Source organism: Podarcis liolepis, assembly GCF_965112155.1.
Source record: "Podarcis liolepis genome assembly, chromosome: 2".
NCBI classification, from domain to species: Eukaryota; Metazoa; Chordata; class Lepidosauria; order Squamata; family Lacertidae; genus Podarcis; species Podarcis liolepis.
In genome coordinates this window covers 54,063,546-54,078,912 of record NC_139555.1, presented here as the reverse complement: position 1 = coordinate 54,078,912, position 15,367 = coordinate 54,063,546, and the positions used below count along the sequence as shown (strand labels likewise).

At 43.9% G+C, this 15,367-nt stretch overlaps 1 protein-coding gene across 4 annotated transcripts in view; it reads left to right on the top strand.

Moving 5' to 3' along the window:
• Positions 1–15,367, top strand: part of SH3RF2 (SH3 domain containing ring finger 2) — an 84,225-nt gene that overhangs the window by 42,537 nt on the left and 26,321 nt on the right. For all 4 annotated transcript variants that reach the window (XM_083487802.1, XM_083487803.1, XM_083487800.1 and 1 more), the window contains one exon: positions 4,606–4,923. In XM_083487802.1, the coding sequence (XP_083343928.1) occupies positions 4,606–4,923 (318 nt within the window). The remainder of the gene's footprint in view (positions 1–4,605; positions 4,924–15,367) is intronic.

Sequence of the window (15,367 nt, the reverse complement as noted above, 5' to 3'; positions counted from 1 at the left end):
CATACCCTGTATGCACCTTTTTCGTACCCCATGAACAAACCATGTGCCCCACGCTTCCCAAGCTTGTTGGTTTGTTGTGTGCGTACCCACATGTCAGAACCAAAGATTCTCATGTGCTTGGTGTTGGGTTTCTTGCCAAACATCTTCTCATAGGGGGTACAACCAATGGGTGATGACAATCTGCGATTAACGGTGTAAACCAAATTCCCCAGAGCCTCCCCCCAAAACTTATCAGGGAGATTGGCATCATGCAACAAGGTCTTGATTCCTTGCAGCAATGTCTGATTTGCTCTCTCCGCAAGCCCATTCATCCATGGTGATCTGGACGTTGACATGTCATGCTGGATTCCCTTCTCAGTCAGGAAAGCTTCAAACTGCTGAGAAGTAAACTCCCCGCCCCGATCAATAAATAAACAAGAAATACGTTTACTGTGCACATTCTCCAACCAAGCACAGAATTCCTTAAACTTCGGAAACGCTTGTGATTTCTGTTCGAGCAAATACACATGAATGTACCTGGAAAAAGAATCAATCAGAATCATGAAGTACCTTGCTCCTCCTATAGAGGGCGCAAGTGGACCAACCAGGTCCGCATGCACTAGCTGGTAGGGTTTGGAAGCCTGCCTGCTAGACTCCTTGCCTTTTGGAGCAACCTTCACCTTGTTCTCTGCACAAGATACACATTTCATGTGAAATTTACAAGGTTTGATGTTCAAACCTTCAACCACCTCTGGCATCTTGGCCAGTGCCTTCCAAGAGAGGTGACAAAACCTTCGATGCGCATCATGAATGCAACCTGCATGAAGAACTTTGTTAGTTTGTGCAACACAACAAGAATCAGCTTTAGATACAACAGCAGTGTCATCATAAGTTATATGGAACAAACCATCCATAAACTTTGCATGCAAATAGTCCTCTTTGCCTTTACTGATGACACAGACGCTCCTCTTGAAGGAAATCTGAAAACCATGCCCAGTAAGCTGTGGGACACTCAACAAGTTGCTTGCAGCGCCTGGAACATATAGTACACCGCTGATGGTTGTGTGCAAACTTGCAAGTTTCACAGTCCCTTCTCCAGCAATTTGCAACGTCCTTCCATCAGCCAGGTGGATCTCACCTTCTTGAGGCTTGAAGGAGATAAAGAGATGCCTGTCTTTGGAAACGTGGCGGCTGGCACCTGAGTCCACAATAAACCTGCCTTTGGCTGTTGGAGCAGTCCTTACAGCAAGCAAACCCTTGTTTTGCACTGGTGTGGGCTTTTGCAGCTTGCCCCCCTGCTGCTCCTGGCCAGCAGACTTGTCTTTAGCCTTTGGTGAAGCTGTGCCAGCAAGCAACGCCTTGCTTTCCACTGGCGTGGGCTTTTGCAGCTTGCCTCCCTGCTTCTGGTCAGCAGACGTGCCTTTAGCCTTTGGTGAAGCTGTGCCAGCAAGCATTGCTTTGTTTTTCCCTGGCGCCGCGGGCTCTTCACCCTCCCTCTGCTCCTGGCCATCTGTAGACATCTGTTTACCTTTGCCTTTCCGGCCTCTGCAAAGGCGATGACCTTGGTTCCCATGAGAAACAGAGCTCTCAGCTGCCGACTCCTTGGCTCCCCCTGGAGGCTGGAATGCTGCCTGGGATGACGTGACGGTCAGCTCCCCCTGCAGCTTGCAACCGGTGCCCTCAGCATCCCTGCACTCAATCGCATTCAGGGAAACAGCTAGGACCTCCGATGCAGTCAAACTCTGGGCTGGGATTATTGGTTTGTGAGCTTTCAACAAAGCAGTCCACATTGCACGTGCAGTGGTGTTGCCAGCCAGCATCTTAATTTCCTCAAGAGATACGGATAGGACTATTATGTCAATCGCTCTCGAATCAGCTGATCTCCATTTCTCTGTCAGAGGAACTGGGGGGGTTTCAGAAACAACATGCCACACCCCAAACTGACGCAGTAAACTCTCACACCATTTTGCCCAGGGTTCATAATTCTGCCCATCCAACTTAGGGCACTGAGCATCTCCATCAGCTTGGAAAAATTCCATTCCAGCTTTTTACATGAGCCGTGAGCCCTATGCCTTGAAAGACTCCTTATCTTGGCAGCCCATTAATCACGAAGCCTTTCTGGCTCGGCTCCCAGGCCAATTAATCTGCCTTGCCGGAGATCAAAGAAAAGCGTCCCTTCTTTCTTTCGCTTTTCCCACAACATACCTCAAACGCAGTCTGTTGCAGCTTTACTCTCCTGTAGGTGCCGTGAATCTGGGCCCGAAACCTTGTTGTTGGGAAACTGCCAGGGAGATAGTGTCCATCATGAGCCCCCAAGCCGGAGTTCTGGACGTCCATCAGCCTCCCGTACTCACGCAGATCCAACAGTTAGGGGCACAAAGCCTTTGGAAATTCTTAGCCACATTCCTAGGCTGGTGCACCCTCTTTATCAGCAGAAACACAGCCAAAAGCTTGCATCACAGAAGAGCATAATTTACAGACTTTATTTAGCGTTTAACAGAACAAAAGAAAACACGTCCATTCTGTCAGCGTGTCTGAGCCGACTGAGAAAACGAAAGGAAAAAAAACAGCAAGCATAAACATCCTGTGAATAGGACATGCGCAGACTCTGTTGCTTACAAAGCCTGCTCCCTTTAAGGTGGAACGGGAATATCCTAACAGGTCCTAGTCTATGAACGCTTATGGCACAATAGGTATTGAAAGTGCCACAAGACTCTGCATCATTTCACCGCAAAGACAGTAACAAATACCACTGTGTTTTCTAACAGTATCATCTTCCTACCCCATCCCTACACACACACACCTGCCAGTTTTGTTTTACATTATGCCCAAAGAAGCTTTCTGCGTGGGGTTGATGGGAGTTGTAGTCCAAACACATGGAGGGCACGAGGCTGGAGACCACCAAAGAAGAAGAAGAAGAAGAAGAAGAAGAAGAAGAAGAAGAAGAAGAAGAAGAAGAAGAAGAAGAAGAAGAAGAAGAAGAAAGAAAGAAATGGGAATGTCCACTTATGCTAGCAGGGAAGGAGATACTCTATATCAGGGGTAGGCAACCTAAGGGCCGGGGGCCGGAGGCGGCCCAACTGCCTTCTCAATCCGGCCCATGGACGATCCAGGAATCAGCATGTTTTTACTTGAGTAGAATGTGTGCTTTTATTTAAAATGCATCTCTGGGTTATTTGTGGGGCATAGGAATTTGTTCATTTTTTTCTTCAAAATATAGTCCGGCCCACCACATGGTCTGAGGGATGGTGGACCGGCCCACAGCTGAAAAAGGTTGCTGACCTCTGCTCTATATTCTCTTGGTATTGGCATTGTGTTCATCATTTAAAACTTTAATAAAATGTTGTTGTTTTCTTAATGTGGACAAAACAAACCTAGGGTTGGAAAACTGAAAAACTGAGAGAAACCAAAATTGACAGAGCTAACCAACCATAATCCATAAGGAACATTTACCTACCTTTTTAGCATAGACTGCATACAAAGTTCTTGCCTGAAGTGTTCCAGCTCTGCCACATGCCAAACAGGAAACTTCCTATGTAAACACACTCCAGAATGTCAAATAAGACTGCAGAATGAAATGCATTCCTGCCACAGGATAGTTGGTAGATAATATTAGATCTCAAGACTACAAGTCTGTGTCAAATGCCAACTGGATGAATATCTCAGTGCTTATCGTTATAATGGTACACAGCAGGCAGCTAAGCGATTTGGATGTAAAGATTAACTACTATGATAGAAATAGAGGGCTGTTTTCAAATGAGAGCTGAGTCTAGCTGTTGTCAAGGGCAACTGGTCCCATGTAATAGCTGTTTTCTTCAGCTTGGGGTGCACAGTCCCATTTACATCCCAAAAACCCACCCCTGTTCGTTCATTTATTTAATTTATTTTCCTCCCAAAGGAGTCCAGGGTAGCAAAAATAATGTGATCAAAAAAGAACTTTAAAACAATTCCAGTGAAATATCGCGACTTAAATGGATTGCTGGTAGAGGAAGTGGGTGCTGAAAAGACAACACAGATTGTATTTTAAGGGGAGGAAATTCCAAGAGGCAGGTGCCACAACACTAAAGACCCAATTCCAATATTGTGTGGATTGGACCTATTCATAATATGGTATTCACCTGCAGAGCATAGTGATTGACTAGGTATATATGGGGTGAGATGGCCTTTCAGGTATCCAGATACCTGTTGAAGCCTAATAACTGCTTCTCAGTGTTATTTTTACCTAAGCCATAGAAATCAGGCCCAACCCTAGACTAAGCTGAGACTGAGTTCATTTGTATATGCATTAGTTCTGTGGGGAAATGCCCACAGCCTGGCTTTTCAGGGATTTTGGCAAGATATTGTGAATGCTCAGCCCTGTGTCCAGAGTTCACTGCATCCTGCAAAGTATTTGAAAAAATAGATTGGAGTAGAACATGGCACATCACAATCACAATGCAATCACAATCGCAGAGCATTTCCAAGTCCACTTTGCGAGGTCAAACCCTACACACACACATGCCCTTCACATGTCATTAGCATGTAGACAAAGACTCCAAAGCAAGCATTTCCTGGAGTTGTTGGCTTTGAATTCTTGGGCTCCTACAACAGCAAAATCTCATCTCCCTATTTTCCCCCTTCTTGTAGCCAAATACGACAGCACGGCATCTTCTTCAGACAAGCAAAAGTCACCAGTCCTCCCAGCTGAAATATGGTTCACCTTTGCGAAAATCCTTGCCCAGAACAAAGGGCACAGAGTCACCCACTTTCTCCGAATCGAGAAGGAAAAGTGTGAAGCAGTTCTCTATCACAACAGCCTTAAATACGCTCAACAGGATGGTCCATTCACCCATGGGGCGGCAGACTCTAGACATCAGCTCTCCTGTGCTCATCAGCTCCAGCAACCCCTCAGTGACGACCCAGAACCATGAGAAAATAGAATTCCCATACAGCACACCTGTTCAGGTAAATCCACATTCATTCCTGTTTAGTGTTGCTTATAAGGAAGACGCTGGAAGCACTAAGAAAACAATATGCATACGATTAAACACTGTACTCTTCAGAGAGGACTCTTGGTCTTTGGGAGTTCCTCTTCCACACCATTTCGTTTATTCATCTTTGGGAGTGCTCATTGTGTTGTGGGTCACTATGCCCCCACTGCCCTCATTTGATCTCTTCATGTCGGTTGAGGGTGGATAGCAGATTTCCCACCCCCATGAGTGAGCACTTCCAAAGACAACGTGGGGGAGGAAAAGTGATAGAGGAAGATAGAAGATAGGTGTTGCACATACATTGCCTGTCTTCTGGATTGCCACCTCCACTGAGTTTTCTGGTTTTACTTTATGTGGCTTGTAAGTATATCTGGAATTTGGAAGCCAGCTAGGATTGAGAAGGAGGTGGGGCCCAGGAGAAGGTGATAGACTGGCTGGCTGGGCAGGAAGGCTTGCTTGGTCCGGTCTAGACCAGTGGCCACCAGTTCACACCTCCTGTGTGAAGGGATATGTGCATGGGCTTAATCGGGCGCAGAGCTCCATGTTGAATTGGGCAACTGGATTTAATTTTCAGGGACAAAGCTGAACTAAAGTTTGAGTACCGCCCAGCTGTAAGAGCTGTTCAACAATGACATAAACTTGTTACGTATCCTGTCTTGGAAGCTTTTAAACAAAAAGCTGGATAGAGTTCATGATCTCAAGGACTTATTGTATTAGATAGCACTAGACAATCCATTTGGGTCTCTTCCAGCTCTGTGAGTCTTTCGCGGAAATGAAGGTGTATTTAGATGACCTGTTTATTGAGCATTCAGCCTGAGATGTTTGCAGGGAGATTAGAAAATGTTTGCTATTTAATGAGCATTTATTCTGATTTGTTTGCATGGAGGTTAGATGATGTTTCATCGAAGCAAGCATTTTTCCATACTTCCCAATCCATTTTCCCATCAATTTCCTTATTGTGAAATGTTCAATATTTGGAGGAAGTTGGTTTGTTACAAAATACCGCCCAACCAGCTATTATTGTGCAGTGTGAATTTGCTGGTAGTATATGATTGAATCCCACCTGAAAATAGTGACTGTCTGTAAGCCTCCTAAGTTGCACTGGAATCAAGGGGACTTACTATCAAGCAATAGGATATATTTTGCTGTGTGCTGAAAGTCCCTTAACTCCTGTAGAACCAGCTTATCCTGCTACATACCTTCATATACCTCAGCATAAAGGTTAGCTGACTAAGAGCAGGGCAACACAAGAACTACTCATTCTTCTAGATCAGTGCTGATTTTAAATTCTTAAAACCACTAGAGCAAGAATAATAAAGATTAAAGACTCAATTTAAGACATGCATGTGTCAGACAAAGCGGGGGGGGGGAGAGATAAATCACTAGCATTAACAATGCCCACAAGACAATGTACCATCCAACAAGTAAGACACTTTCCCCCCTCTCTCTCATTGAAATTGAAAGTTCTGCCTTATGAGTCACTCAAGCCGCCAATGATTCATAAAGGAGGAGCTGAAATAATACTCTTCATTCATTTGTGCTCTTATTTGTTATTTGACAAGACTGGAAAAATGAGGATGGAGAGAGCGAGAGTGTGAAGATTATGTTTGGAAATGAGATAGTCCATTATGGTGTGAAATAGCTTTAGTAGGACCACTGCACTAAACCAAGCTGAAGAGTTCAGACTTAACACCCTAAAAGGCTGAGGAGGAATTTCTGGTTCTGAGGTATTTAATGTGCACCTCGATTTCTTGATACTGCTTACAAAAAGAAAATGTGAAAAGAGAGTAATTGCCGTATTTTTCACTCTACAAGACGCACATTTTCCCTCCTAAAAAGCAAGGGGAAATGTGTATGCATCTTAGGGAGCGAATGCAGGCTGCACAGCTATCACTGAAGCCAGAACAGCAAGAGGGATTGCTGCTTTCACTGTGCAGCGATCTCTCTTGATGTTCTGGCTTCAGCAAAAGCAACGCAAATCCTCTTCAACAACATTTGATTCAGAATATTGTTTTTCTTGTTTTCCTCCTCTAAAAGCTAGGTGAGTCTTATGGTCGTGTGCGTCTTATAGAGCGAAAAATACGATATTTCATTAATCAGTCATTGGTGTTGAGTTTCTTCCACCTGTTTAAAAACTGATAACTTGGTTTTAAAAAATAATAATAATAATAATAATCCAGAACAAAACACAATATGCTGATGGAAGTTCTCCCGCATAAAACCCCCCCGGCATATAATACATATGTGCCTCAGCTTCTCCAAATAGGATGAATGTTATAATCCTTAATTTGAAATTTCCCCTTTCAGCACAGATAAAGCCTATCAAAGTCTTTAGCCACATACATGCATTTTCCTTGCTGCTTTGGAAAACAATAAGTAATGTTATTGTGAAATAGGACTTTGGGTGTGTCCCGTAATGCTTTCAACAGTTCTCTTTAGGCCTCTTTAGACGTTGAGCCTGACGACACGAGGACAGGCCAGCTAAAATTAATCCTCTGAAATGGATAGTCCTGGGACCAGGGAACCCTGGTTTCAACCCAGAGATTCCTCCGCCCCGTTGCCTCTAAAACTGCTGCTGAATGAGGGGAAGGGGCAACTAGGCCTTCTTCTGCCTTCATTGTCCTGTCAACTATGACATGTTACCAGTGAGGCATCCCTCTCATTACCACAGGGGGGAAAGGAATGACAGGACCATGGGTAGAATAGACAGCAGAAGCTTCAGCTCCCAATTCTCTCAATTCAGCAGCCGTTTTAAATGTAAAGGGTTGTTTTTTTATTCCATGTTGCAACCTGGCAACTGTTCCTGGAAGCCAAAGATACAATGACTAAAAATGACTGTTTTCCTTGAAAACAACCCATATAAGTGGATGCCTTTCGTTCACTAGAATGATGCCAGTGACAAGGCTCCAAAGTCTGGGGAAATTCACATCCTATCTTTTTCCGCCCAGAAAAAGCCCAGGTGTCATCAGTGAACAAAGGATTAAGTATAACGCAACTGGCTCCCCAAGAGACACGTGGATTGCAACGATCCAAAATCTAGTTTGCAATTTATTAATCTGTCTGAGAACAAATTGTATGCATTGCTCATAGACATAATGCCAGTGATCAGATTCCGGGGTGGGGCATAAGGAGCCCTAAATGAAATCCATAAGCCAACTCCCAACTAGTCCCCTACGCCTTTTGATTTAGCCAAATCACCCATCCAAAGCCTCAGAGCCGTAACTGGGGGGGGGGGGGGCTAGCCAGTACTTTTGCCCCAGGTGAAGCCTCCAGGGGGGTCCACTGAGGCTCCTAGCCTGTCAGCCATTTTACTGTTTGGGCTACAGGTGGAGCAGCTCTCCCTGCTCTGTTGCTATTCACACTGTTCTCAAGAGCCTTTAAGATATTTGACTGCTACCTAAGGTGAGTTCACTGCCTCTGGGTGGACTGCCGCCCTCTCGTAAGCCATGTCGCAGCCTCATCTCCCACACAGCTTCTGATTCCCTAGTCGGTTGTGGGTGAAGGTCCCCCAGTTTTCTGCAGACTCGCTCCAATCCACTCCTCCAGCCGCCACACAGCTGGCTGGTGCTACAATTTGCCAAGTGCCTTGGCCCTAACCCTACACAATCACACTCCTTTCCCATCTGTGTGGCTGGGCAGGAGTAATAAATCCTCGTTTATGTCCTGTTACCATTTTTAATGTCTTAAAAATATAAAATAGCCCTGCTGCGTCAGTCCTATCTAATCCAGCATCCTAGTCTCTGAATGACTAGCCAGATGCTAATGGCTACAAGCAGGACCTGAATGCGGCAGCAGAGGAAAATTGCTTCCAATGGTTGTGGGAGAACATAGCCATTGTGGCTAGTAGCCATCAATAACCTGCCATGAATTTGTCTAATCCTTTTATAGCTCAGTCAGTAGAGCATAAGACTCTTAATCTCAGGGTCGTGAGTTCTAGCCCTATGTTGGGTGAAAAATTCCTGCATTGAAGGGGGTTGGACTAGTTGACGTTGATGGAAAGATCAGACCTCCTTAACTGGGTGAAGTCTTATGCTGCAATTATAAGCATTTTTATTCAGAAGTAAGTCCCACTGAGTTCAATGTGACTTACATTCTGATATCTGCCGGATCATTCTCAGTTTCCATTCTTATTATTATATTTATATCTTAGCACCGAGGAGAGCCTTTCCTGTGGGAAGGGCTTGACATGCGGAGCGCGGAGCTGTGGGGAGAAGTGGGGGGGGGGGCTGCCTTTCCTTAGCAATATGAAGATGGGGGGGACGGGACACACAGCTACACATGAAACTGCCTGATTCTGTGTCAGGCCACTTGGTCTCTCCAACTCAACCATGCTACAAAAAATGTGCTCTGGAGTAAAAGGCTCAGAGGGACTTGGCAAGTTGGCATGCTCTTTACTGCTTTTCTATGGGAGGGGGGTGGATGGTTGGCTTGGTACATATTACCATGCCTGCCTGCCTAAAAGGAAAGGGGCTGAAAGAAAATGCAAGGGATCAAATAAAAAAAAAGGATTAGAAAGTACAACTTTGTATTCAGATAATATATTGCCTACTTTTTGTGCCCTTCAAAAACAATTGTGTTCAGGTGTGTGCGCATGTGGATGTGGATGCAAACATTGAGGGGGGGGGGAGAGGCGAACTGAGTATTTGTGAAAGAAAGCCTAGTTTCGCCTCTGCATAGCCTTCTAAAACAGTGGTTTCTGTTAGGGGCTAGTACAAATGATAAGCAAGCCAGGACCCCTTTGCTCCCTCTCTCTGTAATTTGAACACCCTGCAATACTTTTGCCTAGGTAGGCAAGCATGCTGGTCACTGAAAAACAGTAGCTATCAGCTTTCAGTCACATCAGTGCTCTTCTAAAGCTGAAGTAATGACATTAGATTAGAACAGGCTGCAATGAACTATTTTGCCACTCATTAATCCAGGATGGAGATTCACAACTGAGCTGTACATATAATGAAAAAGGGATGGGGAAAGAGCTGCTAAAAAGATAACACAGAGGAAAAAGCCAGCTTGTTGATGGCATATGCGAGATGATGATGCATTTCACAAGACTCTAATTATATAGCAAGAGACACATACTTCCCTGAGCTTTACTCAAGCTTTGGCTAACCATATTTATTAATTTGCATGCCTTAACTTAATTACAAATATTTGCTCCTTACTGTCATTTTAGAATAAAGCAGAAGGATGGTAAAAGAGGAAGATGTTTGTTTTATTGCAGTTGCTTCTTGACTTGCAGATGGAAAATGAAATTATAACAATGCTGGCTTTTTGTCCAGGGGAGGGGGAGAGAGAGAATATATATAGTGGCACTGTGCCAAGGGTCAGGCTGCTGCAGTTTATAGCAGATCAACTTGAGTAGTGCTCCTAAAGGGAACAAAATGAATGAATGCAGGTTTGGCTCTTTCCCAGTTGGAAACTATTGCACTTCAAAGTCCTTGTTGTTTCCTTCCATGCCAAGCTCTCCTTGCTCACTCTCCAGCAGCCACTGTGAGTTATCCAAGGGAGGAGACTGGCAGCAGCAGCCATAGAGAGGCAACCAGATGCTGCCTTGCCACCAGTGCTAAATTTACGTATAAGCTAAACAAGCTATAGCTTAGGGCCCCATTCTCTTGGGGGGACCCCAAAAAATTAAAGAAAAAACCCCCCTGGATGTACATTTCCAAAATATAAGCTAAAAAACAAATAAAATAAAACCTACATACAGCAACAGTGTTTTGTGATGTGTAGGCTACTATGATGTAAGTACAGTGGTACCTCTAGATACGAACGGGATCCGTTCCGGAGCCCCATTCATATCTAGAGGTAAATGTAACTAGCAACGGCATGTCTGTGCATGCACGCATCGCTTTTCGCCGTTTCTGCGCATGCGTGTGATGTCATTTTGAGCGCATGCGCAAGCGGCGAAACCCGGAAGTAACGTGCTCCATTACTTCCAGGTTGCCAAGGAGCACAACTCGAATGCGCTCAACTCGAAGCATATTTAACCTGAGGTATGACTGTAATGGGCCCTGCTTGCTTGCCTGCTCCCTAAAATATCACTAGTTTGCTTATTTCTATATATAGGGTACTTACATTCTGCACATGCAAATGGCTTTAGATATCTATTAGGTCCATAAAGTACCATATAGCATATATTCAACACATAAAACAATGACAATTTGTTGTTGACAAAGGACAGCTGAACATATAAAGGGCCCCATTACCTTCAGTAGCTTAGGGCCTCATCAAACCTAAATCTGACCCTGCTTGCCACTGCTGCTTGGGACCAGCGCCAGCTCATTCTCCTCCCTGAGCTTGGCAGCGGCAGCACTGGCAGGGGAAATAGGGACATTCCAAAATCAAACCAGAAGCCGGGGTGGCTTCTGGAAAATTAGGACACATGGAGGGTATGAAACTAGTAAAACGTATAGGAGTTCTGCTGGGGATTGAATGGAGGGGCTGGAGGGAGACAGTCACTTTTTTGGCAGAATGAGCTATGAAATTCACCCAGGAGATGCTTCTAAATGCCTGCTCAGAATCCTAACTACTTCAGAAATTAATAAGGAAGCTGAGTTCCTGAAGGCACCCAGGAGGTGTTTGGCCTTCAATGCATTCCTGAGCTTTGGGTGTGGACCTGGTAAATTGCTTTTTGTGCTCTGGTGAGTTGTGAGGCTCTCAGTTTCCCCAGCATCGTAGCTCAAGACTGACCACGTTGAGGCCAGCTTAATGGAATGAGTCCTTTTGGCTCTCTTGAGAGGTTAGTTTTTCCTTTATAATAATACAATCCTTTATTTTTAAATGCAAATGTTTTCTTTTAAAAAGCAGGGAGGTATGATTACACAGTTTTCTGCACTGATAGAAAAAATGGAACAAGGAACTGATACGATTATTTCAACTGAAAAGAGAATACAGTGGTACCTCGGGTTAAGTACTTAATTCGTTCCGGAGGTCTGTTCTTAACCTGAAACTGTTCTTAACCTGAAGCACCACTTTAGCTAATGGGGCCTCCCGCTGTGGCCACGCCGCCAGAGCACGATTTCTTTTCTCATCCTGAAGCAAAGTTCTTAACCCGAGGTACTATTTCTGGGTTAGCGGAGTCTGTAACCTGAAGCGTCTGTAACCTGAAGTGTATGTAACCCGAGGTACCACTGTACATTTCTTTGTCTAGTCCCTGAAGCTTAAGGCTGGTCAGAATTTGTCTTGACTGTTGACTTATGTTACTTTCCGGAGGAAATTCTGTGCTTGGGAACATTTAGGCTGTAATCCTGTGTACACTTATCCAGGAGTCTGTCCCACTGAATTCAATGACATTTTCTTCTGAGTAGACGGGAATAGGATTGTATGGCATGCTGAATTCAAAATGCTGTCACTGGTTCATAGAGAACAGGCTCCACTGCAAAGAGCTCATGTGTGTTTCATGTGTATTTGATTTATCATCTTATGGTAGATTTTACTTTATTTGGATCTGTGCAAAAAAGGGGTTAACTCATTTCCACAGTACGCCATGGGTTAAGTCTCATCCAGGAGATTATATTAAATATAAATATAAATGAAATGAACTCAAACATTGGCTATATAATGATATTTCTTATCTATCATAATCACTGTTACTAGGAATCAAAAAATTTAAAAAAGAAAGATAAAGGAATGCTGTTGTATTGTGAAATCATGTTATTAAATACAGAAATACCACATTGGCAAGGGAGATGGACTCTGTACATGCCCGTTTCCTATACAGTGGTGCCCCGCAAGACGAATGCCTCGCAAGACGGAAAACTCGCTAGACGAAAGAGTTTTCCGTTTTGGAGGTGCTTCGCAAAACGAATTTCCTATGGGCTTGCTTCGCAAGACGACAATGTCTTGCGAGTTCCTGCTGGCCCCCCCCCCCTTTTTCTAAGCCGCTAAGCCGCTTATCAGCTGATCCGATCAGCAGATAAGCCGCTAAAAGCCGTTAATAGCGCTAATAGCGCTAATCCGCTAATCCTTCAATGGGCTTGCTTCGCAAGACGAAAAAACCGCTAGACGAAGAGAATCACAGAACGGATTCTTTTCGTCTTGCGAGGCACCACTGTATTACAGAATATCATAGTTCCTAATTAAAAATTTTGCACTATACCTTGTGAAGTTCTTTACTACTCTTAGGCCATTTTGAACCCCTTTTGGATCCTCAGGTCTATAGTGGATCCGAATGAAAAGTTGGTTTTGCAGGAGTAAGAAGACACAGAACTAGAATGATCGGGGAGGGGGAAGAGGGTAGAAGAGGTGTAGCTTATCATGCAAAATTCCCTCTTCTATACTACCATTTAAAGCATGATGCAGCACCCTTGTCTCCTGGCCACCTTAAATTATAGTTACTTGCCAGCTATCAAATTGGTGCCACATAGTCTAGCTTCTGCACTAGTCCTCAGCCTGTTTACTTAGAAGTAGGGAAACCAATGGAACTTCCTTTCAAATAAATATATGTAGGACTGGAATGGGGAACATAATCGAGCATAAATTCCACACAGAGGGGGTTTGACAATAGCATACTTAGCTGTACTTACCCTGTTGAAATGTCACCGCTAAATTCCAGCTTTCATTCAAAACAGAAGCTTCACTTGCATGATTGCATGCATGAATAAGGGTCTAGAATGAAAATGAAAAAGGGTGGAGAGGGGACCTTCAGCATGCATATTAAATTTCATTATTACAATCCAAAACTCATACTTTTCAAGAGGAAGGGGAGTTAACTCATAATTTCTTAATCTTTGGCCTTGGCAGTCCTTTTGTTTAATTAACACCAGATGCGACTCCATTATTTCTGCCTTTGGCTCAACAATCCCAAGGGTGGCCTCTTGCAAACAACCATTTGTTTTCTGATTGGAATTCTCCATGCAGTTCGGCCAGCTGTCACATCTTTCCCCCCAGCTGTGGCGAGCAAAGGAGGCAGATGAATATGCTGTGAAACTGTCGCCTGACACCCAGTTGCAAACTACAAACTGTCTCAGAGGGACTTTCAACTGTTCTCCCATCTCGTTGGCAAGGGCCAATTAGCCCTTTATAACAAAGTCACCTGCCTATAACCAAGACCTTCCACTGTAATTTGCCCCAAACTGCTTTCTTTGTCACATTATCGCTGGGAAAGCTCTGATAATACTGGTCCAACCCCTGATGTATGGGATACCTGCCTGCTGCTCACATGCCAATAAGGTTGCAGCTCCATTCGAAAACTTGCACACTCAGTTCAACAGGACACTTTCACTGAAATGCTCTTAGGATGAACTTCCATGAGCTGGGCATGCTCAATTCTCTGTGTGTTTACTTAGAAGTGAAATCTACTAAATTCGGCAGGGCTTGATCCCCAGGTAAATTGCCCAAGAATGCAGCCTTAAAGGGTTTTTTTGCACCTCTTTGAAATGCAAATAAGCAACCTACATTGGCCAGATGTTCATTTGCATTACAAATGCCTCTCTTCCTCTCTCTCTCTCTATTCTGTATGAACAGTAATCACATATTCACATAAATGGTACAGGAGAAATTAAACCTCTGTGTGTGAAAGCCACCTCAACTTGTTTGTGGCATGAGTGCTTGGAGGCAAGAAGCAACTGCATCAGATGTATCATGAAGTGTGTTCTTGTCTACAAAGTTTCATGTAGGATTATGTTAGTTAACCTGCAGTCCTAATGGGACTGACTTCTGAGTCACCAGGCATAGGATTTCCCTGTTAGACTTGAGATGCCACCAGACTTTCTCTTCTCTGCTGCAACAGACCAAGGACCACTTTGAGACATAAGTATGACAAGTACAAAACACACAGAGATGAGGATTATAAAGACATACATGTATCAGTTATTGAGCGTTTTTCTTTAGATCAGCATTCCTGTGTGTGCTACATATGGAGTAAGCTCCACTGAACTCTGGAGGACTTTCTCCTGAGCTAAAATACTAAGTATTTTGACACACAATCCGCATAAACGGGAGTCCAGGCTTTCCCCAGTTATATATTTATCCATGTGTTGTTTTTTTAAAAGTATCTAATTAATATACATGCTTTTTTATAGCTGATGAGATACATTTGCATTTCCTGCTCTTGTACCTGAGTGTAACACATCCAAGATGCTAAGTATTTACACTCTTCTGCAATACGCAAACAAACCTTTAATAAAAACTGAGGATGTAGGACGCACCCTTTAATTATAACGAAAGGTGGTAGGATGCAATGAGATATAAATGGGCTAAAAAAACAGTTGCGCTCATGGTATCTTCTTTTGAGTTTTCTGCTCATTCTCTAGAGGGCTGCCGAAAAGTCCTACGTTTTTCTGTGGATAAATAAAGCAGAAAATAAGCTCAGAACAAAAGGTGTGGGTGACAGTGTTACAGTCATCCTGCACGCTGTGTAATAATATCCTGAGTAACCTGTGGGGGGGATATGTCCAAAACAACTATACTCTCTCTGTGGG